Below are 26,324 nucleotides of genomic sequence, written 5' to 3' on the forward strand. Positions count from 1 at the left end.
CTCCACTCAAAATCGAATCTGCATCATTTTATTTTATTGTTATTGTTTTACTTTAACAACTGTTACACCGACGTTGATAATCTCTGCAGGGCAGGCAGAGAGAAGTAATGTTGTATGCGGGCAGACATATGAAAACATCTAATTTACCAGCAGGCAGTTGGGTAATGATCAGTTGAGAATTGCAAATTATGTACGTCATCTATTTGTGGTGTGCTGCTGAAGAAAAGCCCAGCGCGTATGACAAATCATATACGTCCTGATATTTATAATGCTTTTCCCATTTAATTGACTGGGGCAACCTTATGATTTATTTCCTTGCTTTATTCATAGCATACCCATAACATAGTTGTAATGCAGAACGAAACTAATTCATTTGCTCCTTGGCTTTGTATATCGTTTACGTATTTGCCTGTCAAATATTTGAATATAAAGTGGGCATACATATGGCAGGAGATAAACAGCTCGTTCTCTAGTTAAGAAGTCAGGTTGTAATGACGTTCGGGTCTACATTGCCTTCCTTGGCTGTTTGATATTGCTTAGATAGCATGGATTACGTTCACCCTGTACCTTGTTTCACGAGCAGAGTATGTTTTATGGGCACCAGCACCGCACTCTTAATAGCCCTTTACAGTGTTATGGCTGTGTAAAACGCACGCGGTGTGCTTTGATGTCAGCAGAAGCAGTGACTGAGCTGTGGGAGCACTCACAGACTGCAGCCTCGCCCCGCTCCTTGCACAACAAGTGGGAGATGTTCTGTTGGCTGTCGCAGGCTGTCGGTGAGCTTCTTTGTCATCTCTTTCCAACAGACGAGTTCTTGCTGTGGGGCTGTTTTGCAGAGTCATTGAAAATATAGCCTGGAAATATACTTTGTTTCCTTGAAGTCTGGGTTACCAGCTTGGCAGCCCATAGCTCTGGGGAGGAGGGCAGTGCCCACCCAGCTGCTGCTGCAGGGTGCTGGTGGGTGTTTGTTGCCTCCTAAGAGGAGTAACCTGTGGTCTGATCTCCCCACGACATCACCTGTAGCATCACTGCAAAACCTCTGCAAAATCAAGAGAGTGCAGAAAGTGTGAGACAGTTTGCTGGCTCGTTACCATACCACAAAACATCTCTCCTCCAAAGAGGCATCCTTGGTTTCTAAATTTGGCGTCTGAGCTATTTTGGGTGATGTGATGATTAGCCTCAATTACTGCAGCTCGGATGGAATTCAAGTAATGCCCCCTTTTTTTAGAGCTGCAAAGCTGTGGAAGTCTGGAATTGTGCATTTCCTCCCTTTAATTGAGCAGCTCATCACATTACTGATGTACGAGCATCAGTAGCGCAATGCTTTTGTTTGGGGGATAATTACTGAGGGATACTTCATGGCTCCATGCTGGTTTGGGGATGAGGAATATACAGGTGAGAGCAGCATGTTGTGAAGGGTGCACTGGTGCAGCTGCCGTGGGTGAAACCAAAGTGGCCACGCGAGAGATCATTGAAGCAACATGGAATTCGGATCAGGGTCCTAAGCCATGTCATTTTCCTGTTTAATTAAAGCTGTAATAAAGGCTTTCAAAGCCTAATCAAAAATGTATTTTCCCTCAATCTCAGCCATAATGAATGTCATCTCTTTGGAAAATCTGCACTGAAGCAATTTGTAGCTATCCTCCTGCATGCACAGTGCTCCCTCCATGCAGGAGTGAGCGTGTCTGCAAGAGGACACAGGTTACATGGGCAGATGCTGGTTTGGGAGGAAAGCAAGACTTTTCAGCACACCTGGGAAGCTCTGACAGAATTACTCGTAACTCATCAGCCTGAGAACTGAAACTTTTGTCATTGCCACAGCTGTAACTTTCCAGACTGCACTGCACCAGCCCTGCTCTGTTCTGTAAAGCACTTTGTCTCTAGAGGAGGATAAAACACAGGGAGGTGGTGAAAGCAACCCCAGACCAGCAGATAAACCTCATTTATGTGTGGCTGTCATGGCAGAGCTAACGTACTGCAGCTGGTAGCCAGAGGGATCAGTCCTTGAACCCTGGCTGGTTAAAGTACAGGTCGGGAGGTCACTGTCTATAGGCTGTATTTCAAAAAGGGGCAACAATGGGCTTGAGGCTTTCAGAAAGTGGTTTGTGGGGGCTAACCTTGGATTCCAGAATAACCAGAAGAGGGCACGTGGATGGGAGAGCCAGCCCTCACCTGTGGGGTCATGTTTACCAAAAGTGAACCAAAATGGTGAGGTGAAGGCTGCAGTCTGTTTCTGGGTGCCAAGCAGGAGCAGGAGGGTGTTTGGTGATGGGGACCTTGTGTGCAGGGGCTGTGCAGGCATCTAACGCAGGGTTAGCACATTCCACTGCTCTTGTCCCTCTTGGGGACGTGATACACATACTTTGAGTGGTCACCCTGGAAAACTGAATGGCTTCTGAAGGCTGTGCATCGGTTGACTTTGAACTTTAATATTTTTGTTTGGTTTTATATAGCTGGACAACCCGGATGAGCAAGCAGCACAGATCAGACGTGAGTTGGATGGGCGTCTTCAAATGGCAGAGCAAATCGCCAAGGTAAAAAACCACAACTTTACATATCTTCTGCACTGATAAGTGTGCGAGTAGTTTGTTGCTCTTCCCAAGCCTTGAACTTCCCTCACAGATTTCTCCTCCCAGTAATCACAGTAAAAAATGAGCAGTTCTTCAGCTATGAAGAAAGCAACTATTGTGTCCCTAATGAGTTGAGTTGGTTTAGGAGCTTTCAAAATATTTAGGTGCATTATGAGTCCTCAGAACTGGGGAAGAAAATGTCCTGAACTGAAGCAGCTGGATCTGTATATGTACATCTGAACCCTCCTCACATTTCCATGCTGGGCAGTAAGGTATAGCATGTAACAGGAAGACAGGAATTGCCCTACAGTGTTTGTGCAACACACTGGGCTGCTGTGAGCCACAGTTCCCTGCCTGTAGGTACCTTCTGCCTCAGTAAGGATGCTGCACATTTGCTGTCTCAAACATGTTCACACTTGGCATGAAGACAGGCAGGCCAGCATTGCACCCCTGTGGGCATTGCTGCCATCCAGGGCAGCAGACGTGGGAGTTTAAAACAGGTTTTGTAATGACACACTCAGCAAAGTGCCCTGGGGATCCTTCTGTAACGAAACATCTCCCTAGGAGCAAATCACACCTCTCTCAGTACAGATTTATTTGGTCTCCGATTGACCACTTGTGGAAAGAAATTCTGGACCCTGTTGACATCAGCACAGCCAAGATTTTATCTTTGCTTCTGATTGGATGCTCTGAGCCATAGATAAAGCCTTAAAGGGGTTGAGGACATTGGGAATGATCTGTCTGGCTTCTTGATAATCTGGGAACTATTATCAGATGGAAAAGGTCTAATCAGAGAGACTTAGCTCACACTGGGGACCCGTGTCCCCCCCTGTGTGCACAAGGAGCTGTGCCCAAGTGCTGAGGCCTTTATGAGAAAGGTAATACCAGGAGCAAACTGGCTGCAGCTTCTTTCCTTTGTTCAGCACTTGGCCTTCTGCCGTTTTATTTTCAGGACAATCTACAATGTTTTTTCTTTGCAGTGAGATGTACGCCCCTGTGTGGTGCACTGCTGCTCTGATATGGGTAGCCAGGCGCTGGGTACCAGGCAGATTGAGACTGTCTGGTTTTGTTGCTTCATTTTCTCTTTATGGCATGTGCATAGCTCAGCAGCAGCCAGCAGAGGCTGCAGCTTCACGAGCTATTTTTGCAAACAACAATTTGCCTTTTCCACTCACCCCCAAGGATACTGCAAACAAGCCGTGCCACTGCTGGACCTGTGTGAGACAGTCACACCAAGGTCCCAAACACAAGCTGACATTTCCTAGTGCAGAATTCAACCTTCAAACACAGCAGTGCAGCTTGGAGGGAGGTTAGCAGTAAACATGACTTACCTGTTATCCATTTGGCAGGTATTGATATTTAATCTCGTTCGCACGGCTCCTGGAGGCCTTCTCTCCTGAATGTCAGATCCCACCAGCACCTGTCTGCAGGAATGCTTGTTCTTTCACACCCATGAATGCTGCCTTTTAGAGGCATCCAAATGACCTTTTGAGTCCTTCTCTGTATCTTCCTTTCTGGGCAGGGCTGCTTTCCCTGTAGCACAGAGTAGGCACACAATTCAATTCTGTAAGAGGACAGTGTTTCCAATTTTATCTCCAATTTGCTGCTTTTAACACAGTTTTGCTGCACAGGGAGACTCGCGGTGCTCATTGAACCAACACTTTGCTAAAGGCAAGTTAACTCCTCATTAGGAGGACATTTATAGGTAAGAGGCAACAGAGGCAGTGGATTCTAAAAGGACCTCATATCATGGTGCTGCAGGACCATGCTGGGTAACTTGGGACTGCAGCTGCGTCTCTGCATTTCCATCATCACACCCAATCGCAGTGAAACAAGCTGCCTGATTTTAGCCTTGTTATAAGAAGCTGCTGGTGACACGTGGTGGACTGTCTCAGGCTTTGCTGTGTTTGTGAAGAGGTTTTAGGGGGGCAGCACCAAAGTCGAGTCCCTGGAGAGAGTGGCAGCAGCAGGGTGGAAAAGCAATCCTGTTTGAGCATCGTTGCTTCAGCAGCAGTTCTCAACATCTGAAGCCACAGTGTGTTCTTTTCTTTCTCTAGAGGTGGTTTGCAACTTTCGTAATGCCTATGCAGTAACACAGACTGATTAGGTAGTTTGTCTTATACCAGCTCTAATTTACTTGAGAGAATTGCTTCCCAAGATTGAGACTTGAAACAGAAGATTGTGCAGTGTAAATGCAGCCGTGACCCATGCTTGTAATGGGTAGGCTGTTGAGTGCAGTATTTTTCCAGCAGCCTTATGACAGTCTTGTAGAGTGAACGTGACCTTGTTTTCTTTTCCAGCGTATGTTTTACAAACTGCTTTTTATTATGTTATGAATTGCCACTGAGAAGATGCTTTGCATGTCAGCTTCAAGTTCTCTGACTGCAGATGCTGCTTTGCTGTTGTACACCTCATACAGATGTTCAAAGCCTGAGCACATTCAGGGGGTGGGTAGACATATCTGAAGGTATAGGGCATAGATCAGGGGTCCTAGCAAGAGCTGGAGCATGGGCAGCAGTTCAGAGTAGAGTTCGTGCTCTGGAGAACATCACATTTTGCTTGTAGTGTCACATTAGTTCTCATAGTCTTGTTAATAGCAGGCAGCATGAGGGGATCTCCCAGTGAAGTCCCCAGGAACCACAGGCAGAGAACTGCTGGCATCAGGGTTGTCTCAGGAGACACTGGCCCTGACAAGTAGTGAAGAGGGTGTCCTACCCCTGCTTGCAGTTGGGTCCAAGCAGTCCTGCCCATGCGTTGCTGGTTTCGCCTCCCTGGGCCCCTCTCACAGGTAGGGCTCAGAAGTGTTTACTCATTAGTAAATCGCTGTCGGTTGCAAAGTTCAGCCGTGAACTGACCTGGTGTTTCTGCAGTTGGGAGTTAATACGTATGAGGGAAGCCATTTGTAGACAGGAAACAAATGAAGTGCAAGTGCATGCAAGAAACAGCAATGTTGGATAGGGACCAAGTAGTAATTCTATGGGAAGCTAATGATAATGGCTCTGCATTACACAGGGGGAAGCTGTAATTTGTCATCTGGTTGGTGGGCGTTCCCACCTCTCTGCAGATGCTCCCGCGGGATTCTCCCAGTGCTGATTATTATCAACACAATTCATTCTGTTGTTTCTGTTTTTAAATCCAAGGAGCGCAAGTTTCCCAAGTTCGTGTCCAAAGAAATGGAAAACATGTACATCGAGGAGCTGAAGTCGTCTGTCAATCTCCTGATGGCCAACTTAGAGAGCATGCCTGTGTCTAAAGGAGGCTCCGAGTTCAAGCTGCAGAAGCTGAAGCGTAGTCATAACACCTCGATAATTGACATGGGAGAAGAAAATGAGAACCAGCTGTCCAAGTCAGATGTTGTGTTGTCATTCTCCCTGGAGGTGAGTTTGATGCTGTGCTCCAGCAGGCAGCCTGCAAAACTGTGTGGAACAGAGATTTCAGCAGCCAGCTTCTGCAGAGTTCAGTCTTAACAGTGAGGTGGAGGGAGATCAGTAGGAGTCGTTTTCTGATCTCCATGAGGATCAGCTCCTCTCTGAGTTACCAGAAGCTTTGCCTGTAGTCACATACTGTCCTTTCTGGTTTCTCATCATCTCACTGGAAATAACTGTCAAAGATAAATGTCTGAAATTTCCTGTTGATGTCTACCTACTGGCTCAGAAATCTGCCTGTTTTTCTGACTGCTTCATAAGGCTTGTTTTTGACTACACAGCAGCAACCCCCAACCAAAATCCATTTCCCTGTATTGTTTCTAAATCCACTGCAATAAATGCAAGGATTGATTGGGCCTCTATGCTTTTCAGTACCCCTGAGATGCGCACACTAGCCTGGCTACTGCACAGTTTGTTTTCTGCAGCACTAAGGGAAAAAAACAGAACTTTGGGCTGACTGCTCTATGTGTATAATGCTACAGGAGTTCCTTGTTGGCTGTTCTAGTTCTCAGTGTACTGAAACACACTGTAAATGTCAGTGTTTGATTATTGCCAGTTAGAGGTGCCACTTTCTCTGCAAGCCTTGCTTCCTCTTTGGAAAATCATTAAAAATTGCTGATGTTTGAATGTACCCAGCAGATTGGTGTGCAGTTTGTGTGGAAATACTGTAGTTTGCTGGCTTGCCATTTGCTTTGTGTTGAGCTCTGAGTTTCTGCTGTGGGTTGAGCTGTTGGTCTATACGGTGCTGCAGGGACACACGCTTTGCTCCAAAATAGGCTGCCTCTGTCCTGAAAGCAGTGCTGCTGTAGTGCTGGTTTTAGTTGAGTTAATTGTTCTGTGCAAACATACCTGTGGTCTAGGCGAAGCATTTACTCCGTGGAATTATCAGCATCTTCCATGCACCAATACAGAGATGTTGATTGTCAATGGGTTTATGTTACAGTGTCAAAACAAGTACCAGGATGGGGTCAAAAATGTAGGCTGCAGAAAAATAAGAAAATCCTGGTTTTGTGTAGTTTCCTGTTTATTTCTCACCCTAAGGAGTCTCTTGTTTGATATGCTGTGCCAATGCAAAATGTACAGTACTGGCTGTCGAGTCTCAGAGTTTAACTGGTTAGAGGTCTGAATCCATCTCTAATATTCAGTTCAGTCTTTCTTAAAATAGGACCCAGAGACAGTGCCTTCAGTGGCAGCATCAAATAAAGCCTGACTTCTGAGTGTTACTGTACAGAGGAGCAGAGAACTATCACAAAGCCCTGGACCTCTCTGTCGGAGAAGCTCGTGTAACGTGTATAGCTATGAAAAGACTCATCCTTACAATGGGATGTCAAAAATGCTTTGCTCCAGCTGAACCCTTCCAGTGGGAAGCAGGAGCTGAGTGAAGCACTGACTTCAGGAGGTGGCAGGTCTGTTTGTTGCTCTGCACACCAAACTCTTGCTCATCAGAGGGGAGCCAAGACAGGCCTGCCAATCTCCTTGCAGGCCTCCCTATTGCCCCTGCTCCTTGCCCACCCAGCAGCAGTGAGGCCCCCAGCTCTGCCTGACCCATGGGATCAGCAGCCACAGTGAGGTCTGAGGGAAGATTCTCCTCTCACACTGCCTTCCTTTGCCTGCAGGTCGTCATCATGGAGGTGCAGGGTCTGAAGTCGTTGGCCCCCAACCGCATCGTGTACTGCACCATGGAAGTGGAAGGTGGTGAGAAACTGCAGACTGACCAGGCTGAAGCGTCAAAGCCAACGTGAGTCTTGCTTTTCTTTTCACGTATGCAGAGCATCACCCTGTGACTAATAATGGCACATAAGCCCTGACTGAGGGGAAAAAAAAAGGGTGTTAATGACAGGCTTATGTCTCCTTGTAGCATGTAACTTTGTGCCTGTACGTAAGTACTGTGCTAAATAGGGTTGGAGTTAAGCAGGTGCTTAAATAAGTGCTTGTCTGAGTGTCCGTCTGAACTGGTGCCATCAGGTGTAGGTACATAATCTCATCCTTACTGGCAGGGTTTTGGCGACCCTTTGAGGAAGGGAAACAGCAGCCACAGCCAGTGGTGGAACAGTAGAGGAGGGGAAGGCTTCAACTCCCTTGGTTAAAGTTGTGTCTGAGGCCATAGTGCTCAGGTTAAATTCAAGGTCAGAGTTTTGTTCTGTTCTCTTTGACCCAATCTCAACAACCCTCACCTCAGCCATATACTTTGCTTTTCCTGTTTTCTCCAGATGTTGTATTAACCTGCAAGTAGTAACTAATCTTTGTTAATTTGGAAGGAAAACACGATGAATGGTTTATTTTCCTTCATGTGGCTTTGAGACTGTTTTCCTCTTGATCACCACGGAGATTTCACTCTTTAATAACATTTTGTATGCACATCCTCATATAATTTCTAAGATGAAATAAAGCTCTTCCAGAGATGCCAGGTGGTGCAGGAAAGGCTGTTGTTGGGATGTTCCCTCTCTGATTCCATTTCCCATTTCCTATGATGGATCAATCCCTAGTGGCATTTCACCAGGAGCTTTCAAAGCTCATGGAAGAAAGGAAGCTTGGAAGCAGCTGAAACCATGCAGTTGCATCACATGCAAATGTATGAACACTGCAGGCAGATGGTTCAGGACCAGTGCTCTTATGGAGGTATCAGCTAACATCTTTCATCAGCTGCCATCCTCCCATGGAGGTACAGAAAATGCTGATGCTTTGCATCCTGTGCTGTGCCAGAAGAATACGAATCTGCAGTAAGTGATTTAAACACAATATTCCCAATCAGGGAAAGTGCTGCAGCCTGGTGTACTTCTCAAAACGCATTAAAATCTGCTTCAGATAAGGAAGTAGGAGAGCTGCATGTGGAAGAAAATCTCCATAAGAACCTGCATTTATCACTATTTTAGGTTTTCTTGTTGCTTCAGTGAGGAAACTTGAGCTTTATCTGGATGAAATTACTGCGCCCCATATTGAATAGCAGACTTTTGCTGGTTTGCATGTGCTCTTTTGTCTTGGTATGTTCTTTCTGCTTTTGCTCAAATAATCTGTCCTTCCTTATGCAAGCCTTCTTGCTGTCAGCAATGGGTCCGTTTATACAAGTGTTGTTTTGGAAATAAGGGATGCAGGAGTGTGCTCTTTAATTGAATGGGTCTTTTTATCGTAATGAAATGTACAGTGTCTGGGCAGAAAGCCATCAGCCCTCAGGAACATGCAGCCAACACTGAATGCTACAGCATGGTACAGGTTATATAAGTCCATCACCCTCATCCTCTCTGTGCTGACTTCATACAGAGGTGCAAGTCAGGTTGGAAGTCTTACGCATTGGTCCATCATTTGGGCCAATATGTATGAAAAAGCCTTTTTAGGGCTTGGCAGTTCCATTTCTTGAGGGCCCTGGGGCTTACATCCAAAACCAAAGGCCACCTAAGGCAAGCCTTGGTATGGTAACGTTCCACAGAAACCAGAGGCCATCACAGAAGATGTTGCCTTTTTCCTTCTGTGTGTAAGAAGTACATTGTTCATTCACCTTGCTTCCTTACTCAGGGAACACTGAAGCTGAGTGAAAGCAGTTTATTGCACTTACCTTCTCCTCTTTAGACAAGAAGAAAAGAGAGAATGAACCAGATGTGACATGTTTGTCATTTTGCTTAATACACGACTTGAATGCCCTCAGGTATTTTGGTAATGCACGCAGTGATAGGAACTGCTCAGAAAAGTCCTTGGCGTGTTTTGTCTGCTGTGTTGCAGACAAAAGATCTGTGCTGAGCCGAAATAGACTTCTGAAGTGTCCCTTGGATGCCAGCATCATTTTCACTGAGGTCATTCACACCACATCTGCTCATGTACATTTTATCGTCAAGCAAAGCATGCTGAGCTACCCCATGGAGTCCCATCGTGTTCCCCAAACCTGAAGATTTCTGTGTTTTTGCCCTGGGTGCTGCATGGCCTGGGTGATGTGGGGCAACTTTGGGGGATATTCAGCATCAGTTCTACCAATGCATGAGCATTGAAGCAGGGGAGTTTACACATCCCAAATCATCTGTATCTCAGATACTCAAAAAATAGGAATGCAGCTTCATTATCTGTGGGTAGATTAACACAAAGTACAGTTCTGAAAAGAGGCTGTATTCTTTCAGATTAAATTGAATTTCTTTGAACTGTGAGCAGTTTTTGAGAATCAGATGTTCAGAAGCTTCCTAGTGATTTTGGTGCCTGAATCCTGTTAGTGGAACCTGGAAGAGGTAGGATGAGCAGCGGGATGTACCAAACAGACAGATCAGTCCTGTACAAGGGGTTTGGCTCTCAGGATGATGGTAAATACTTCTTCTTTTTTCTTCTTAAGGCTCCATGTTGGATTCCTGACATTTGAAGCACAATCCCCTCATGTAAGGATTATCTGTCTCAGCACGGGTACTGAGGATGGCACAGCTCTAGAGAAAGGCAGACCTGAAATAGCAAGGGTTATTTCAGATCAGGCTTGTAGTGTATTATTAGTAGTGCTTTTAATAAGTTGTGTAAGAAAAAGCTTTTGTGTTGTGCCCTAACCCACAAATGCCTCTACATAATATCCCAAATCCCAGTCCAGGCAGGATTTTATTGCTTTTTGCACCAGAACAGTATTCTTGCAGGCCCTGGAGGGTTTTATTTCCCTGCCAGTTGTCTTGATATCTGCTTTCTGCAGAACTCAGAGGGTGCAGTGGCTTCTGCACATCTCTAGTTGTGCCCTGCCAGGAGCTGCGTTTCTGATGTGTCTGGAGAACAAGGTGGCCACCGAGTCTGGGAACAGCATAAAAGGTCCAGTGACAGCATCCCTGTCCTACAGTGTGCAGAAAGGCTGTGGGATGTATTTGAACGTTGACCTATGCCTGTAGCAGTGCTCATGGGCCTGTACCAGTGATTCACCTTCTCATAACACTGCAATTCTTTGATGTGAGCAAAAGAAAGGAAGGAGACCTGAACAACAAGATCCTGCGTGACTTGTAAATAAACACTGTATATCCACCTGGACATACTTCATCATGGAAATGAGTCTCATTCTCCCCTTATTTATAGTAGTGAAAATCACTGCGCTGAGCTCAGATGAACTATCTGGGTTAAAAGCAGTAAGCAGCTGATTGCTGGAGAATGTGCACAAGGTAGTACTGGAGTGAAGAGACTCAACTCTCACCTGAGTCCACATCAGGTCTTATGTTGCTCATTACAATCAAGGGCTTGAGCCTTGCGCTCCCTCCAGAAACTCAGTCTCCATTGAACAGTGTCTTTGGTAAACTTTTAAACTTCTCTGTCTCTGCCCCTTCTGTTCCCTTTGATGTTGTGCCAGGAGACAGATGCCCTGCATTATCCTTGTCATTGCTCCAGATGCTGCTCTCCTATTGACTTTCAGGGTGCTCTGATGGGTAGGTTGCTTAGCTCTGCCCTAACAGGCTTGTTCGGGTCCTCACACCAAACCCTCTCTACAAGCTTATCACCTGACGAGGGTCTTAGCTTCGGATTGGTATGCGGTGTACTACTGACCATGAGCCCAACAGGAGCTGTACTGCATCCTCCTGCAGTGCCCTGTGAGTGTCTCCTTCTGAGATACGGGCATCAAAGTGCAAAATATTGCAGGAGAGGCAGCTGCAGGGCAGGGACGTCCTCCCTCTTTGCAGCAAGGGAAACTCTGGTCTTTTCATCTGGGAAACCCCTACCTCAGACTCTGCAGTTTGAAGTGATGCTTAGTGGCTTTGCATGGAGTAGGAGCATGCTAAGAGTGTTTTGTTGCACTCAGTGTTTTGTTGGCACAGTTAGCTGGGAGTTGCTGTAAGCATTCCCTAGAGTAAAAAAGCAAAGGTCCTTTAGAGATGAGCTCACACGTATGAATTACAAATAAATGCTCCATGCACTGTAGTACAAATTTAACTCCAATAAACTTGTAAAGGGGTTTATACTAACATGAGCAGAAGCAGCATAGCTCCTAGCTCCCACTGTGTATCCCACTGGGTACAGTGGGTGCTTGTGGTGCCTTTCCAATGGGTACAGCTCATGATAAAAAGCAAAGCAATAGGCCATTTTAGAAGGAGGCTTTTCCACGTCCCCTCCCCCCCCCCCTCCAACCCCCCCCTTTGGATTTGCTTCAGCATAATGATAAGCTGCCATAATTACCCAGACTGATTGGCTTCCCTTCCCTTGTGCATAGTTTTGATTCACAACTGTGCAGATGTTTAGAGCTCTTTTTCCTCAGGAAACCTACAGGAACCTTATGATTGTATAAGAGCAGGTGATGGAGCCCTGGTACAGCTCATGTGAGGCCAACACCTTTGGGATACCAAGCTGGTCCCATGGGTGAAGCTCTGAGCAGTGCCTACCTTGGCCATTTTTTTGTTGTCGTTCATTTTGGAGCAGCAAAGGGAAGTCATTCCCATACCAGGCATTCTGTCCATAAAACATCTCTTTTCCTTGGCTGTTATCTGCAAAATGAACTCATATATGGTCCTACTGCTCACCAGTGCTATCGATAAGTGTTACACTAGAAGTGGTGTTGAAGAGTAATGAAATCTTGTTTCAATAGACTTAGCTCTTGTAGTTTTCCCTGTAGTCTTGCCTCTGATAGCAAGTAAATGCAAGCTCTGGCTGTGTTTTTTTTTGACCTTTGGAGTGTACATAGCATTGCTTTTGCATGGATTTTTTGGTGTCTAGTAAGGATTGAGCTCATGCACCTTTCTTTCACTCTCTTTTCTAGCCAGCTGTCTAAATTCTTGACTGTTCCTATGTATTTGGGAATTATGTATTCCTGTGATAGCGCATACATTCAAATTTAAGTAGTCCAGAAGGTGTGATGATGCCCAAGGCAATTTTCATCTACACCCGTCTGCTGCATCACTCCCTTGCATGCAACCAATGTTAAGATGGGCTAGCAAAGACCAAAAGGACATGGAAATGAGCCTAGGATCCAGTGTGCTAAAATATTTGCTAAATTAAGAAGAGAGCTGCATAACAAAAGTCCTGGGGTACGTTCAGTCTTCTTAGTTAATATCCATAATTGGTGTTTAAGAAAAAACCACAAGCCATGCCTCCATCCAAGTTCTGCACGTCACCCGCCAAGTGCAAGGCAGGGGACCAGACATGAAAAGTGCCAAGTTGTTGGTTTATTTATCAAGTGCTGTGTACAAGTAGAGCACATTACTATTTAATGAAGGGTACTGCTATTGCTGTTGCAGAGCATTGTAGGAAGATACAGAGCGTGGTTTAAAGAACAGCTTTAAAGAAGTGCTACTCTGCTCATTCCTGCCCAGACAGAGCTCTGGATGGAGGAATGGTTTAATGGGATGATGGACCTTGACTGTCATTTGTCAATGTTTCAGCTGTATTTTGTGAGGATGAAGGTGGAGACCTGTTTCCTTTGTGAACATGCTGAGGTCTCCTAGTGAGCAGCAGCACTGTGTATGAGCACGAAGGGAGCTGTGTACTGTTGGCACTGCATGGGCAAAGGCTTTATTGCAGTTTTCAGCTCAGTTTACATCCAGGAGCTACTTTGCTGCTTTCTTCTACTTAACTTTATAAGGGAGAGTCTCTGCTATATGCCAGTAGTCTGTATGTTCAGAGAGAGGACTTCTCTCTTCTTTTCCATATTCTGAGTTTTCCTTAGTTTGGATTTCTTTCAGGCTGGTAAGATTTAATAGAAATGATTAACCACATCTGAGGTTAAATAGTTGTTTATGTAAAACATCTGGCTTTGTGTCTGGCTCGGTGGGACATCTTTGCACTGATTCAGCAGTAGGAGTCTGTTCCTACATGGCATAGCAGTGAGAACGTGCATGGTATTGCAGTGAGCTTATGCAAGAAGTGCTAACAGCCGCAGGTAGTAAATGCACGCAGATCGATTTCATGAATGAATCTTTGATTCCTGCCGTATCCATAGCAGGAACACTGATAAAGTATTGTCAGGCACACAGGGTAGGCAACCCTTGTAAAAGCAATTATTCTTTCAGTTCAGACCTCCTAATAAAAGGTAGCTGGGATTCCATTTCCGTGTCCTCCTGCTGAGCTGTTTGCCTCTAATTGTAAAATCATAGTATTAAGCGTGAGCACAGGGCATTTTAAAAGCAGTCATCATTTAAATCACACCAAGTAATCACGGTGCTTATTTCTCCCATAAATGCTCTGAAGATTGTGGCTTTGCCATAAATTCTCCTCCAAATCAGACCCATTTCTGCAGTAAAAAGCAGAGCCTGGGTGTGCATTCCTGTGTGCACCTGGTGCCACCGTGCTGGCTATACAGGCATGTCAGAGGGACATCGCTGGGGCAGGAATGCCATCTCGTGGCCGTGAATAGCTATTATGTGACGTAATCTGTCTCCCATCCTTTATTTCAGCAGCTTCCTTATGTGCTGGCTGCAGGGTGCTCAGCAGGATGGGGTCCATGTGTGACACTGGGATGGTGTCTCAGAGCAGTAGCGACAAAACTTGAACAGGAGGTTTGGAGCAATCCCTGGCTGTGGTAGGAGCTGCTCCATCCTTATCTGCTCACCTTCTCCATAACACATTTAGAACTATCTGCAGTGGTGTTTTGGGGTAAATAAGCACACTTTCCATAAACACGAGAATTTTAGATGATAGTTGGGATTTTTTTGGCATTTGAGTGATGCACCCTCCATGGGAAGGAATTATGTTATCCCAGGAAAGCATGGAATCTCTCAGAAAGCTGTTGAGTTGCCCATCAGTGCAGGTATCAGTGCTCTGTGCACAGCAGGAAGGCATCCACAGCCTGTGTGCCTACCAGGGCAATGACTTCTCTGCCATCTGCATGCTGCCTGTGTCAGAGCCAGCTGGTCTTACCTTCTAGGAAAGCCTTGAAGGTGCCTGATTCGTTTGTGCTGTCACTCCCACATCAGCTTATTCCTTGGGGAATGGGGCCGAAATGCTGTTCTACCAGCAATAAGAGAGGTGAAGCAACAAATGTGAGCAAAAATAGGACATGTTGTCCTTCTGTGTCTCATCACCTTGGTTATCCTGTTCTGAAGGTGAGCAGCCACCTTCTTACAGCAGGAGGAATCTCAGAGGAGGCTGAGCAGGTCTTGGGAGCCAGGCTGTGTGATGAATACAAACCATCCTTAATCCATTTCTGTAGGTGGAGAAGAAAGATACCTGTCTTCACGCCCGAATTTGATTTCCTAGGCGAGGACACTTTTGCATGGATGAAACCAGTGTATTCTCTGCTTCTAACTGTAGCCATTGCGGTTTTCATTTCTAATCTTTCTGTGCACCTGCAGCAGTGGATGGATGTGGGCTCTTGGAGGACAGGGTGTTGCCTATTCCATTGGCTGCAGGCGGGCAGGTTTGCTCTGTGCCTTCTCTAACATTGTTTGAGCTTCAGGCATCTGTGATTTCTGCTCCAGAAGCTAAGGCTGCTCCCCGGAAAGGTCTCTTCTGGGAGGTGGAGAGCGGGCTGAGGAAGGAAACCATCATTTCTTAGGCAAGTTTTTGGGAGAAAGTAAATGTAGACAGCCTGTAACAGTGCAGGCACCTTCCTGCACCAAGCAGCCTTACCAGTTTTGCCCCAGACAGGACCACATGCACGTGCTGTCCCCCACAGTGAGGTGCCGTGTCCCTGACTGCTGCTGTGTGAGTTGGCTGTAATGTACCTCTGCAGTGAACACACGTAGGGAAGAGTGAAGCTCTCCTCTAATACTTTTTCCTTCTATTTTCTGTCTGTTCCCGGTTTGTTTCATGCAAGCTGCCGGGCAAACTTCTTTCAATAAATGTATCTGGAGAGAGAGGAAAGGTGTCCTCCGGCAGTTCTGAAGCCCATGAAAACTGATCATAGATCACTTTTTAATGTCAACCCCATCTAAAGCAAATCACTCTCCAGCTGCTCCCACGGTAGCCTACTGACAGGCCGAGCTGGTTAGCAGGGCTGATTCATGGCCCGGTGATATAATTCAGTTGCACTTGTTCATTATTTACAGAAATCACAGGCATCATTGCTGTAGCTGGATGAAGTTACAGGACTGTGGATAGAAGAAGGCTCTCAATTGTAAAATTAGTCAGGGGCTGTGTAGACTTGCTGGAGACAACACGATATGAATGATAGGATTTAATTCATTCACCTGGGTATTAATATGTAAGGTCAGTGCTTGTAAGGTCATTGATATGAAAGTTTCCCTTAGAGGCAGGTAGGCACTAGAGGTGAATAGAAATGATGAATTGTCTCTCAAGGACAGCTGAGAAAATTCTGACTCATGTAAGTGGGCTGCTGTGAAGAGAAACAACCAGACTCAGATATCTGCTTCCTGGTCTACTATGCAATACAGTAGGGACAAGACCCCAGAAGCCTCATTTATATCCCAAATAGTTTTCTCATACGTACTGAGCGGTGTGCAATTATCAGCATCATGGTCTTGGAATGATTTTGTTTTAGTAGTACCTTCCCTTCTGGTTACACATCATCTGTTTCATTCACAAAAATACTCACAATCTTTTAGGCAGTCTTGTTAATAATGTTGATAGCACCTTTAGGGAAATGTTTGTTCTTAAAGCTTCCATGCTTCCATACCCTGATGATCTGCTTATTTTGCTTGTAAAAAGTAAAGCAAGTTCAGCTCATAAAAGGTAAAACAGGTTGTCAGGTTAGCACCTGGGGTACATCTCACCCTCTGGCCTTTTTCAGCCATATGAGTTTAGCTGCTTATATGAAGTTTGATGCCTAACTGGAGACCCAAGTAGATCCAAATGATATCAGTGGAATACAGCAGGTGGCACAAATAGGGCTATAATTCTTGCACAGTCCTTATGCGTAGCATTAATTCCTGGCTAACTTCGGGTCTTGGGATACATTATGCAGGAAGACATGCTGGGCTGGAGGTTTCAGGTGGAATTCAGGAAATTAATATGGTCCTACCTGAGAAGGTATTGTCAGGATTTTGATGCTTGCATACTTTCTGGATAATTCTTGTATCCTTTTGCTTTGCAGATGTATTGTTGCTTTCCAGTGTAAGCATGGATTCTGACATAAGGGAAGAGATAGTGTGGCTATTTCTTGATAGAATTTGCCCAGAATGGGTCCAAAGGCACTTTCCTAACAAATCAATTTCTGCAGTAATAACTTGCTTAAGTATAACATGTGAAAACAAAAGCACTACACTGTTATTCCCTCAGAAGTATCCTAATACCTAACTATTGTCCAGAACTAATTTTGTGTACAATAACTTAATACACAGCACAGATAAACTGCATACTCAGATTGAATACAAATCATATTTCGGTGGTATGAATTATGGCCTTATGCTGAGCATCACTATGGCAACTAATGACATCACTGCAGGCTTCAACCTGCACAAAACCCAACTTCTGAGGGTCTCTATTTGCTGGCATGGGTTTTTTCACGGTGATTGAGGGTATAAATATGTGAGCACCACAGTGTTGTCAAGGGTTGCTATGTGTATTTACTGCCATTGGAAAGATTTATTCCCTTTGTGGTTACTGTTGTTCTTGTGAAGGAAACCTAATGAAAATTACTGTTTGTATTTGGTTAGTAACATTTGTTGATAGCATATGGTCTGGGAGTGCTTCAGCAAATAAGAGCTTTTTAATAGTAAACAGAGCTATGAGTTCTATAAAGCAGCTGCTGTCAAAATTCGCAGCGTAAGGTTGGATATTTTATTACTTTCTCCTCTTATCCAAATTGAGATTATCCTCCCAATTTTTCCTTGCTAGTGACAGCGTGGTTGTTTTTAAGAGAGAAATCATAATCTCCAATTAGAAAATAAGACTATTTCTTGGTTCTCATGTTTCAAACGTACATTTGGAAGCTGATGCATCACATATGAATGAGGTGTAATATTGGCATCTGACTCGAACTGCGGTGCTGGAGGTAATTTCTGCCAAACCCCTGCTCCTGCTCCCTGGCACTTTGATGCATCCTCCCATGAGATGAAACATAGAACAGGATGCTGGAAAAGAAAACATCAGAGCAAAGTTGAGGGAACTAAGTTTGTTGATCAGCTCATCTGCTGAACTCAGTTGGACTAGATAGGCTTGGAGAACAGAGCATTAAGCCATATTCCTTCTGCACATAAGAAAACAATTATTTTTCCCAATAACTTCTCAAATACAGAAGCTGCTGTTTGGTTTTTCTGTCTGAAGAACATATAATCTTAGTGTTTTCCCAGTCATTTCAAGGGAACTGCCCTTCAGCAGAGGACCTAATTTTGAGGACGGGAGGAAATGTAAGTCATTAACAGGATGAGGATGAATGGGAGTGGTTCATGAGATGCTGTAGCTCTCATCTAACTTGCACTATTTTAGGTTGCGTCACGTACTCCTTCACATCAGTCTGTTGCTCGTGACATATTGTCTGTTTATTTTGGTCTGTAAAAAACACCTTTGCAATTCGCCTTCAAGCTTGCTTGTACACTTTGCATGAGTTTCAAAGTGCAGTGAATATTCAAAGTCTCTGGGAACAATGTGGAAATTTAGCTCATGATGAATTAAAAGACCAGAGAGAGCAGTTCTTATCTGCTAACTTCTTGCTGGGCTTTGGCATGGTCAGGCGTTAAGGAGCATCCTCTTTGCAGCAGAGCCATCCTCCCAGCCATCCCTATGCCTTTCGCCTTCAGCTGAGCTGTTCTCTTCTAACAAGGAGTGCTTTGAGTCAGGGGTGCTTTGCTTAGCCCTGCCTGAAAGTTTGTGTCTTGCTTTATTCTAATTACATCCTACTTTCTAAGATGTAGAAATCTTGAAACGTGTCTGCAAATCTGAAGCACAAAAGCACCGTGGTTTCTTACCTCTTAGCATAGAAGGCATATTTTTTTCCTTTCTCTGCTACTTTTGAACTTGTTTAAAGCTTCCAAACAGGCATTAGTTCAAGTTTCACTTAATTTTTGTTCCAAGATGCTGTTCAGTTTGTTCTTGTTTGCCAGAGGGAGATGTTTCCTGAATCTGAAGAACCCTATGCCGGTGAATGATTTGAGGTGTTGATGTGAATATCACTGTTTGAAAAAGCTTTGGCCTTTGGGATGTTGAGCTGACTTGGTATTTCACAGTTCTCCTTTGTCTATGATCTTTCTGAATCAAAGCTGACTGTTGTGTAAGTTCTGGGTAGCTTTGAAAGAGTAGTCTTCCTGTAACTGAAGTAGAGCTCAGCTGGGTGTGGTAATGAGTAGAAGCAACCCAAGATGAAATTAATATATTGATTATTGAGAAGAGGCCACTGAAGTTCATGCACGGGGTTCTGCAAGTTTGGAGGGGTTTGCTGGGCATATGAGATCTCCAGAAGCTGCAACAAGGATTAGCAGTGGGTCCCAGGGATTGGCAATGCTCCCTAGAGACCGGCAGGTTGTCACCACTGATTAGCTGAAGAAAGGAAGTAAGTGAACTAGAAGGATCCATTTAGAAAACATAGCAGGAAAGCTGTTAATCCGGGCAGGGCAGAAAGAGACGACCTTTCCCTGCCACACGTTGTGATTACAAGCACAGAGAGCTCTGTGCTCTCATTTCCCAGCACAGCAGCATCCCCTTATCCAGGTGCTTGGCCTGAGACTAGTGTTGCCTTGTGCTGGCTATGCTGGGGTGTGAGCGAGGAGCACAGGGTGGTGAGTGCAGTGGGGAAGACAAAGCAGTACCCGTGGGAATGCATGGCTTTGACAGGTACCAGTGTGCAGCTGCTGCCACCTCCTGCATCCCGCGAGGATGCTCACCACCAGAGTGCAGATGGGCCCTCCTGGCTCACCAGGCAGCAGCTCCAGCTGCAAGCTGCTCACTGGGGATTTGACGCACTGCTTTCCCAAATCTCTGCAGCAGGACAAGGACAAGTCAGGGTCAGCTTTCTCTGTGCTGGCCCAAATGGCTGTGCAGTCCTGTCTAAGCTGGGGTAAGCATAAGGCCCAGGGGGAAAGTGTCTGCAGCTGAATGCAATGATCTGGTCTCCATGTGTTCTCTGATGTCCTGGTTCAGAGGAAACCTCTTCTGTGACTGATTGGAAGATATTCTCATGCCTGTCACTGAGCCTTCCCTAGCAAGCCTCCATAGACTTGTGTAAGGAAGGTCAGCTGCAGGGAGAGTTCCAATTGCAAGGCTCAAAATGGCAACTTTTGCAATCCATGTCAGCAGGCTATGGGTCCAACCCTGTGCCTGGAGCTCATGGTGTTGTATTCCTCAAAGAACTGCTAGTTGCACATGTTTTTCTACCATAGTGCAGTTTAAGCCTTAACTGTACTAGGCAGGTCTTAGGATGCACTATTATGCACTATCCTGTGGTTCATTCAGCTTCCCTAGCACTGCTTTTTAAGCCTCAGTACCTGCCAAGAAGATAACTCTTGGAGTACAAATAATATATAGTGCTTAGGGTTCATTGTGTGCTTGAAAGGTGACCATACCCCTGCCCTTGCCATCCCCTGCTCATGCATCTCGTGTCCTGTTCTGCAGTCCCACCTAAGGGCTTACACTGTGTGTCACAACTTGAGCCTAAGTCTGGACTAGAGGGCTGGGTTGAGCCTCAGAAGAGGACCCAGGTTAAATGTGATGTTTCTTCAGAAAAAGAAAACTTCACTGTGAACCTGGAAATGAGGTTAATTAGCCAAGAGAAGAGCAGAGGCAATGAGTGATTACAGATGTCCTAGGTGCAGGTGTTCTCCATCCTCAGATTCTGTTCTAACTATACAGGCTGACAGTGTCAGAGACATATTGTTCTCTCTTTCTAAATCCGTTCTCTTAATTTTGGTTTCATGCTGCTTCCAAATAACCATCTTTTCTCCCAAAAGAACCATCATGGTTTTTCCAAACATCTGTCCCCCAGTTCCATAAGAAGATAATTAATGCCCTTGTCACTCAGTCAGCCCAACCACTTCAGCTTATGCCAGGCACGATGTTTGTGGTTAACCATTGCCCACCCAAGCAGCAGTGCTACTGGCCTGTCACTAGAGCTGAGCGTGTCTCTGTTTTTACAGCTGGGGCACCCAAGGAGACTTCACGACAACCCACGCGCTTCCTGCAGTGAAGGTGAAGCTGTTCACAGAGAGCACGGGTGTGCTGGCACTGGAGGACAAAGAGCTTGGGAGGGTAAGGACATTTTGAGTATAACAATTTTTCCTTCTGGCCCTGCTTTTCTAGAGAAATCTCTCCTGTACGGAAATATCTTTGGAGGACAACATGCTCTGCTTCTTTGCCAAGCTTCAGGAGGGAAAGAAAGCAAGCTCTCCACTGCTGGAAAGTAATGCACCTCGCATGCTGTCTTTGTTGTTAGTTTTTAATGGCAGCATTTCAGTTGGCTGTGCCTGCGCTGAGCAAAAGCGAAGGATCTTGTGTGTGATATTGGCAGTCCGGAAAGCTTTAGAAGTTGCTTACGGAAATGGACATTCCTGAGGCAGAAAAAGGGATTATGCTGTAGCAAAAAGAGAGGATTTAAGTTTGGCAGGAGTGTGTTAAGCTACTCTCATATCTACTGAACAGCCAGTGCACAGCTTGAGCATCTGAAAGCACTGTTGGCAGTACTTATGGCAAAAGGCTTGAAATCCTGGCTCCCCCAGGGACCGTGGCTCAGCCACTGGCTTCAGTGGGGCTGGGTAAGGAGTGAAAGTGAGGGTCCACTGCTCCTGTCAGTGGTGTTAATAGCAAAGAGCTTGCATTGCCCTGGCACCAGACATGGGATATCAAAACCGCCCTTCTCACCCCATCCCTGCCCCTCACCTGTGGTCCCTACACCAGACCCTGGGACTGATGTCCCTCCAACACACCACAGTGCACTCTATCTGCAGACAATACTCTGGGGTTTTCAGACAGTTCAGTTCATCTCCATGGATTTTTTGCGTTTTGCATTTACATTTGTCACAGTCCCATGCCTAAGCAAACTCTGCCACCCCCTTCCTCAGCTCCCTCAGCAAGGGAGGCCTCCTTGGTGACGTGGGCTGGTCTCTCATGCTCCTTAGCTGCACTCAGAGTTGGGGAGAAGAAAGCAACATTGAAGAGCCTGTACTACACATGCAGGTGCAGCCTTTTAATCCTACTCAGAGAGAAAATCTCAATCCAGAGTGATCCCACCTTGAAGTCACAGATGGTAGGAACCTCACTGAGCCTGGTGCACTGGTATCACCAAGGATGCTTCACAGCCACATTGTGTCTTCAGAACACTAACAAGATTTTTCACTAATGCCGTTCATACAAATGCCAAAAGTTCTCTTAGGTCTGAGTGAGTTGTTGCTCTAATTTATATCTTTACAGCGGAGAGCACCACAAATGATTTTGTCTTGTATAATTTGTGTCCATTTTGACTATTTGTCTTTTCACATTCTCATAACGCCCCTTTGTTCTTGCACTTGAGAGAGAAAAAAGCAGAGTTATTCCTGCTTTCCTCATCTCATTTTTCTCTTCGAGGATGGTCGCAGCCTCTCCAGACCCTGCAATGCCGCTGAGGGTTTTTCATCCCCCGAGTGGTTACACTCGCTGCGGACCCGCTTGCTTTGTAGGCCTTGTTTCCCCTGGCAGCCATGAGCAGCGCTGACTTTGCAGCTCTCAGGAAGCAATTAGCCCTGCGCCTTGTTGTGAGAAAGATGTCAGGTCCCAGCACGGCCCTGTTGCCCCGAGGTACGGAAGAACTGGCCGTGCCAACACACGTGAATCCTGATCCGGTGGGAAGCCATTGCCCCTGGTGAGCTCCTGAAATCCCAAGAATGTGGGCCAGCAGCAGCGGGCACAGGGCGATTTCCTCTGGCCGGCGGCCACCGGTGCTTTGAGCAGGCCGAACTTCAAAGGGCCGCGCGGGTGCCTGCAGCGGCCGAGATGACGCGTGTCCGATTGGACCGCGTCAGGATTTCTTTTTAACGAAATAATGAAACCAGGAGCGTGCTAAGCCCCTGATTTAGCTGTTTGAATGGGCATAAACCTGTCTGTGGAGAGAGAAGGGAAGCAAAGTCTCCGTGGAGCAGTTTTATACACAAAAACACCCATGCTTAGCTGTCCTTTGAGAAGAGGCTTTGTGCTCTGCCAGGCCGGCACAATGCTCACTTTCTATTGCAAGCATTGAGCTGGCAGCTGGCCGGCACTCCTCACTGCACTGCTTGTGTTGGAGGGAGAGCTGGAAAGAGCTCCCAAGCCCCGAGCTGCTGGATGGGCAGCTGAAGCCATGGGAATCCATCCTGGCCCTATTGAAGCCAGCTGCAAAGTGCCTGCAGACCTCAGCCAAGGCTTCATCCACTGAGAGTAAGGAGGAGAAGAGGCATGAATTGCAACAACGCTGCACAAAGTTTGTGCACCGTCTGATGGAAAAGAGTTAGAAATTGAAGCAGAGTTTATCCCAAACACCCCGAGTGGCTCCTGCCTTGTGGGGAGGTGCAGTTTAATGCAAGGCCTTGGGTGGTGTATTAGGTGATGCTCAGAGCTTGAGCCCATCCATGTTTCTGACAACACCCATGTGCAGGACTCACTGCTTTTCTTCAGGTTTTGCTGAAATACAGGTACTTTTTCCAAGAGAGGTAAATCAGAAACTGATGTTGCTCAGTTAATCTAGGTGACTAATAATGGATTCCTGCCAGAGAAAGCATAAATTTAATTCAGTAAAGAAGGTGTGAGATAATGTTTATGAAAAAATGGTGAACTTAAAAATCTACTGATGTTAACCTTAGGCTTTGGAAGAAACAAATAATTTTTAAAGTCGATTATCAGAGGTTAATAGCCTCAGGTGTATGTATATTAGTGGGAGGAAAAAGCCTGCTTTGTTGGCTCAGCAGTAAAGGTGAGTTTCACCGGAATGTGAGTATAGTTTGGCTGGAGTTTGGCAGGAGCCTGGACAAAGTGTGAGTGAGTAATGAGTGATGGATCACAGCAAATAACAAGGGTGAATGCTGCCATTTGTAAAGGAGCTTGCATAAATGTTAATGGATTTAGATACTGCATAATGTAATGCAGTACAGTGGACACTGTAATGAATTTGCATCCAGCACAGGTACCTCCAAGAGAGAAAACGTTGGAAGAGAAAGGGGCGTAGGAGGCAGAGAGCATCAGCGAGGACATCATTCCAATGTGAAGACAGCTATAGCTTTGCTCTGCTCCCATTCACTTTGCAGATAGACATTTTACAGTCACAGGGTTAAGCCACTTTAGAGGACACGTGGAAGCATGAGGACAAAACTGTGAATGCTGTGTAGTTCTTGAAGAATATTCTGTGGCTTGCTGATGGAGTGAGATGCTTAGTGAATGAGTGGAAAAGCACAGCTATGATCAGAAGGGATTACTTGGAGCCTTCCAGTTTCTTTGATTAGCCAAGCACTGCCACTGGTATTCATCTGCACAGCTCCACTGAAATTCCTGGTGTTGCACTGATTTACCCCAGCTGGAGATTGCCCCATCATTTCCTCTCTGCATGAAATGAAAGCAGAAAGTGCCGCAGCCACTGCTGTCATGATGTGCTGCATATTTGATCTGTTGTTATAGCACAGTCAGACACACTGACCTATCTACAAGGTTGTCTACTGTGTACAGTCTTGCCAGTAAGCAAAATATCAGAGCAACTTCATCAGTTTGATTGTAGTGATTGATAAGCCATTTTAGGTATAATGTTCCGTGGCGAACCTCCCATGGAAACATCAGGAAGTTTAGAGGCTGTCAAAGTTGTATGGCTCTAAAAGTAGAGGACAGGCAACCTCAGCAACAACTTATTGGTGGTCTGCTGATCACATCAGTCCATTATCACTTCTAGACTGATTTGCCTCGGTAGCTGCAAGCTTGCTTACTCTCCACCTTCCTTAAACAGCTGCAAGATGGGAACCGATACATGCAGTTCTGTTCTGCCCAACCCTATAAAATATGTCACATTGAGGACTCAGAGAATATATAAAATAACCTCAAAATAATAAGCTGCATGTTAAAACAACAACGAAAAGTAAGTCTTAGTGATGGGAATTTCCACACTGACTTTCTGAGCTCTTCTGTTGTGCTGTTGTAAAACTCACATTGAGAACAGTGTTGAACATTCTTGCTTTTGATGCTTGCAGGTTGTTCTCCATCCCACTCCCAACAGCCCAAAGCAGTCAGAGTGGCACAAAATGACAGTTTCCAAAAACTGCCCAGATCAAGACCTGAAGATCAAGCTTGCTGTACGAATGGATAAGCCCCAAAACATGAAGCACTCTGGGTAAGTGTCCTTATCTGAACTCCATTTGTTTTGCATGAGCATTAGAAAATTTCTCTTCCTTAAGATTCTGGAAGTTAATCTTTTTTTCTCAGGTTCACAGATCAAAAGAAATGTAAATATAGAAATGACATTAGTTTGGTCATTTATAAGGAGCTTTCCATACTCTTAGCATAGGTACTCATTCTTAATACATAGGGTTAGGGTTAATACATATCAACTAAACAATTTAAATTTTAAATGGTATTCCCTGGCAAATTGCTGGATTGTTTTCTTCCTATAAGGAAATAAGAAGCGAACTGCCTACCTCTTACTGGTATGTTGTATAAGTTTCCTAAGTTATTCTGTATTTCCCCATGCTGACTTCTCACAACCTAAAAACCAGTGCACCTTCCACTTGAAATGAACTCCAATGTGATCCTCATTATTTATACAGAGATGCACAGTGCAACTAAACAGCAGTTGCCTGGAGGGAAACGAGAGAGTCTAAGTAGGACTGATATAGTGGGGTGTTAAAAGGGGAGTCTCTCCCCTCTGTGCATCATTATCAGAGGATTTGGGGACAAGGGGATCCCCATCTTCCTCCCCAGGCTTCCTTGTGTCCCAGACAGGGACAGAAGAGGCTGTGACGCTGTAGGGCAGGAAGGAATTTTTTTAGTTCAAGATTATTTAATTCCTGTGCGCTGTGACCTGACCTGAGCTGGCCAAAAGGGAATAGTTCTTATCTTTTCCTGGTGCCCAGAAGCAAACACTGATACATGCTTTTTCACTAGTAATGCAGTTACAAATTAGATAATCTTTGGGAAGATCTAGCTAAGGTCATTGCCAAGGCTTTCCTCTCTTTGCTCTTCAGAGCTGAGGATGTGATAAAAAGTAGAAATTATTTAGGAAAATCACTACTTTGATTAACTCTTTATCTAGTATCTTTTTGGGAGCTGTAGAAGTAACATTGCCTCATTTTTGTTAATGTTCTCTTAGGTTCAATCCATTAGATGGATTAAATCATGCATCTTTCTTATAATTTCTTTTCCTCATCTTCCTGTCTTTTCTGTTAATGAGATCAGAGCCAATAGCCAGATGTGAAGTTTAATTTTTCCACTGTGAACATGGCACCAAAAGCAAAAAAAGAACAATTCTCCTGTCATGCTTGTTTCCTTGATCAGGTCTGATGGCAACAGGGCTGAGCAGTCCTGGCTTTTCTCATGCTCTTTACAACTAGTATTTCATATACAAGATGGTGCTGGAAACAGTGTGATTTGTAATATT

At 45.2% G+C, this 26,324-nt stretch overlaps 1 protein-coding gene across 27 annotated transcripts in view; it reads left to right on the forward strand.

Annotated features, from left to right (window-relative positions):
* The window catches only part of CADPS (calcium dependent secretion activator), a 169,058-nt gene that overhangs the window by 49,659 nt on the left and 93,075 nt on the right, over positions 1-26,324 (forward strand). For all 27 annotated transcript variants that reach the window (XR_014934592.1, XR_014934594.1, XR_014934593.1 and 24 more), the window contains exons 4-8: positions 2,454-2,534; positions 5,711-5,947; positions 7,612-7,733; positions 20,884-20,995; positions 24,922-25,061. Coding sequence is in view for 24 of the 27 variants with exons in the window: in XM_085516302.1 (XP_085372428.1) it covers positions 2,454-2,534; positions 5,711-5,947; positions 7,612-7,733; positions 20,884-20,995; positions 24,922-25,061 (692 nt within the window). In the remaining 3 variants the exon portion in view is untranslated. The remainder of the gene's footprint in view (positions 1-2,453; positions 2,535-5,710; positions 5,948-7,611; positions 7,734-20,883; positions 20,996-24,921; positions 25,062-26,324) is intronic.

The sequence above is a fragment of the Coturnix japonica genome, chromosome 15 (genome assembly GCF_054131305.1).
Source record: "Coturnix japonica strain WE chromosome 15, WE-NBRP24, whole genome shotgun sequence".
Classification (NCBI taxonomy): Eukaryota; Metazoa; Chordata; class Aves; order Galliformes; family Phasianidae; genus Coturnix; species Coturnix japonica.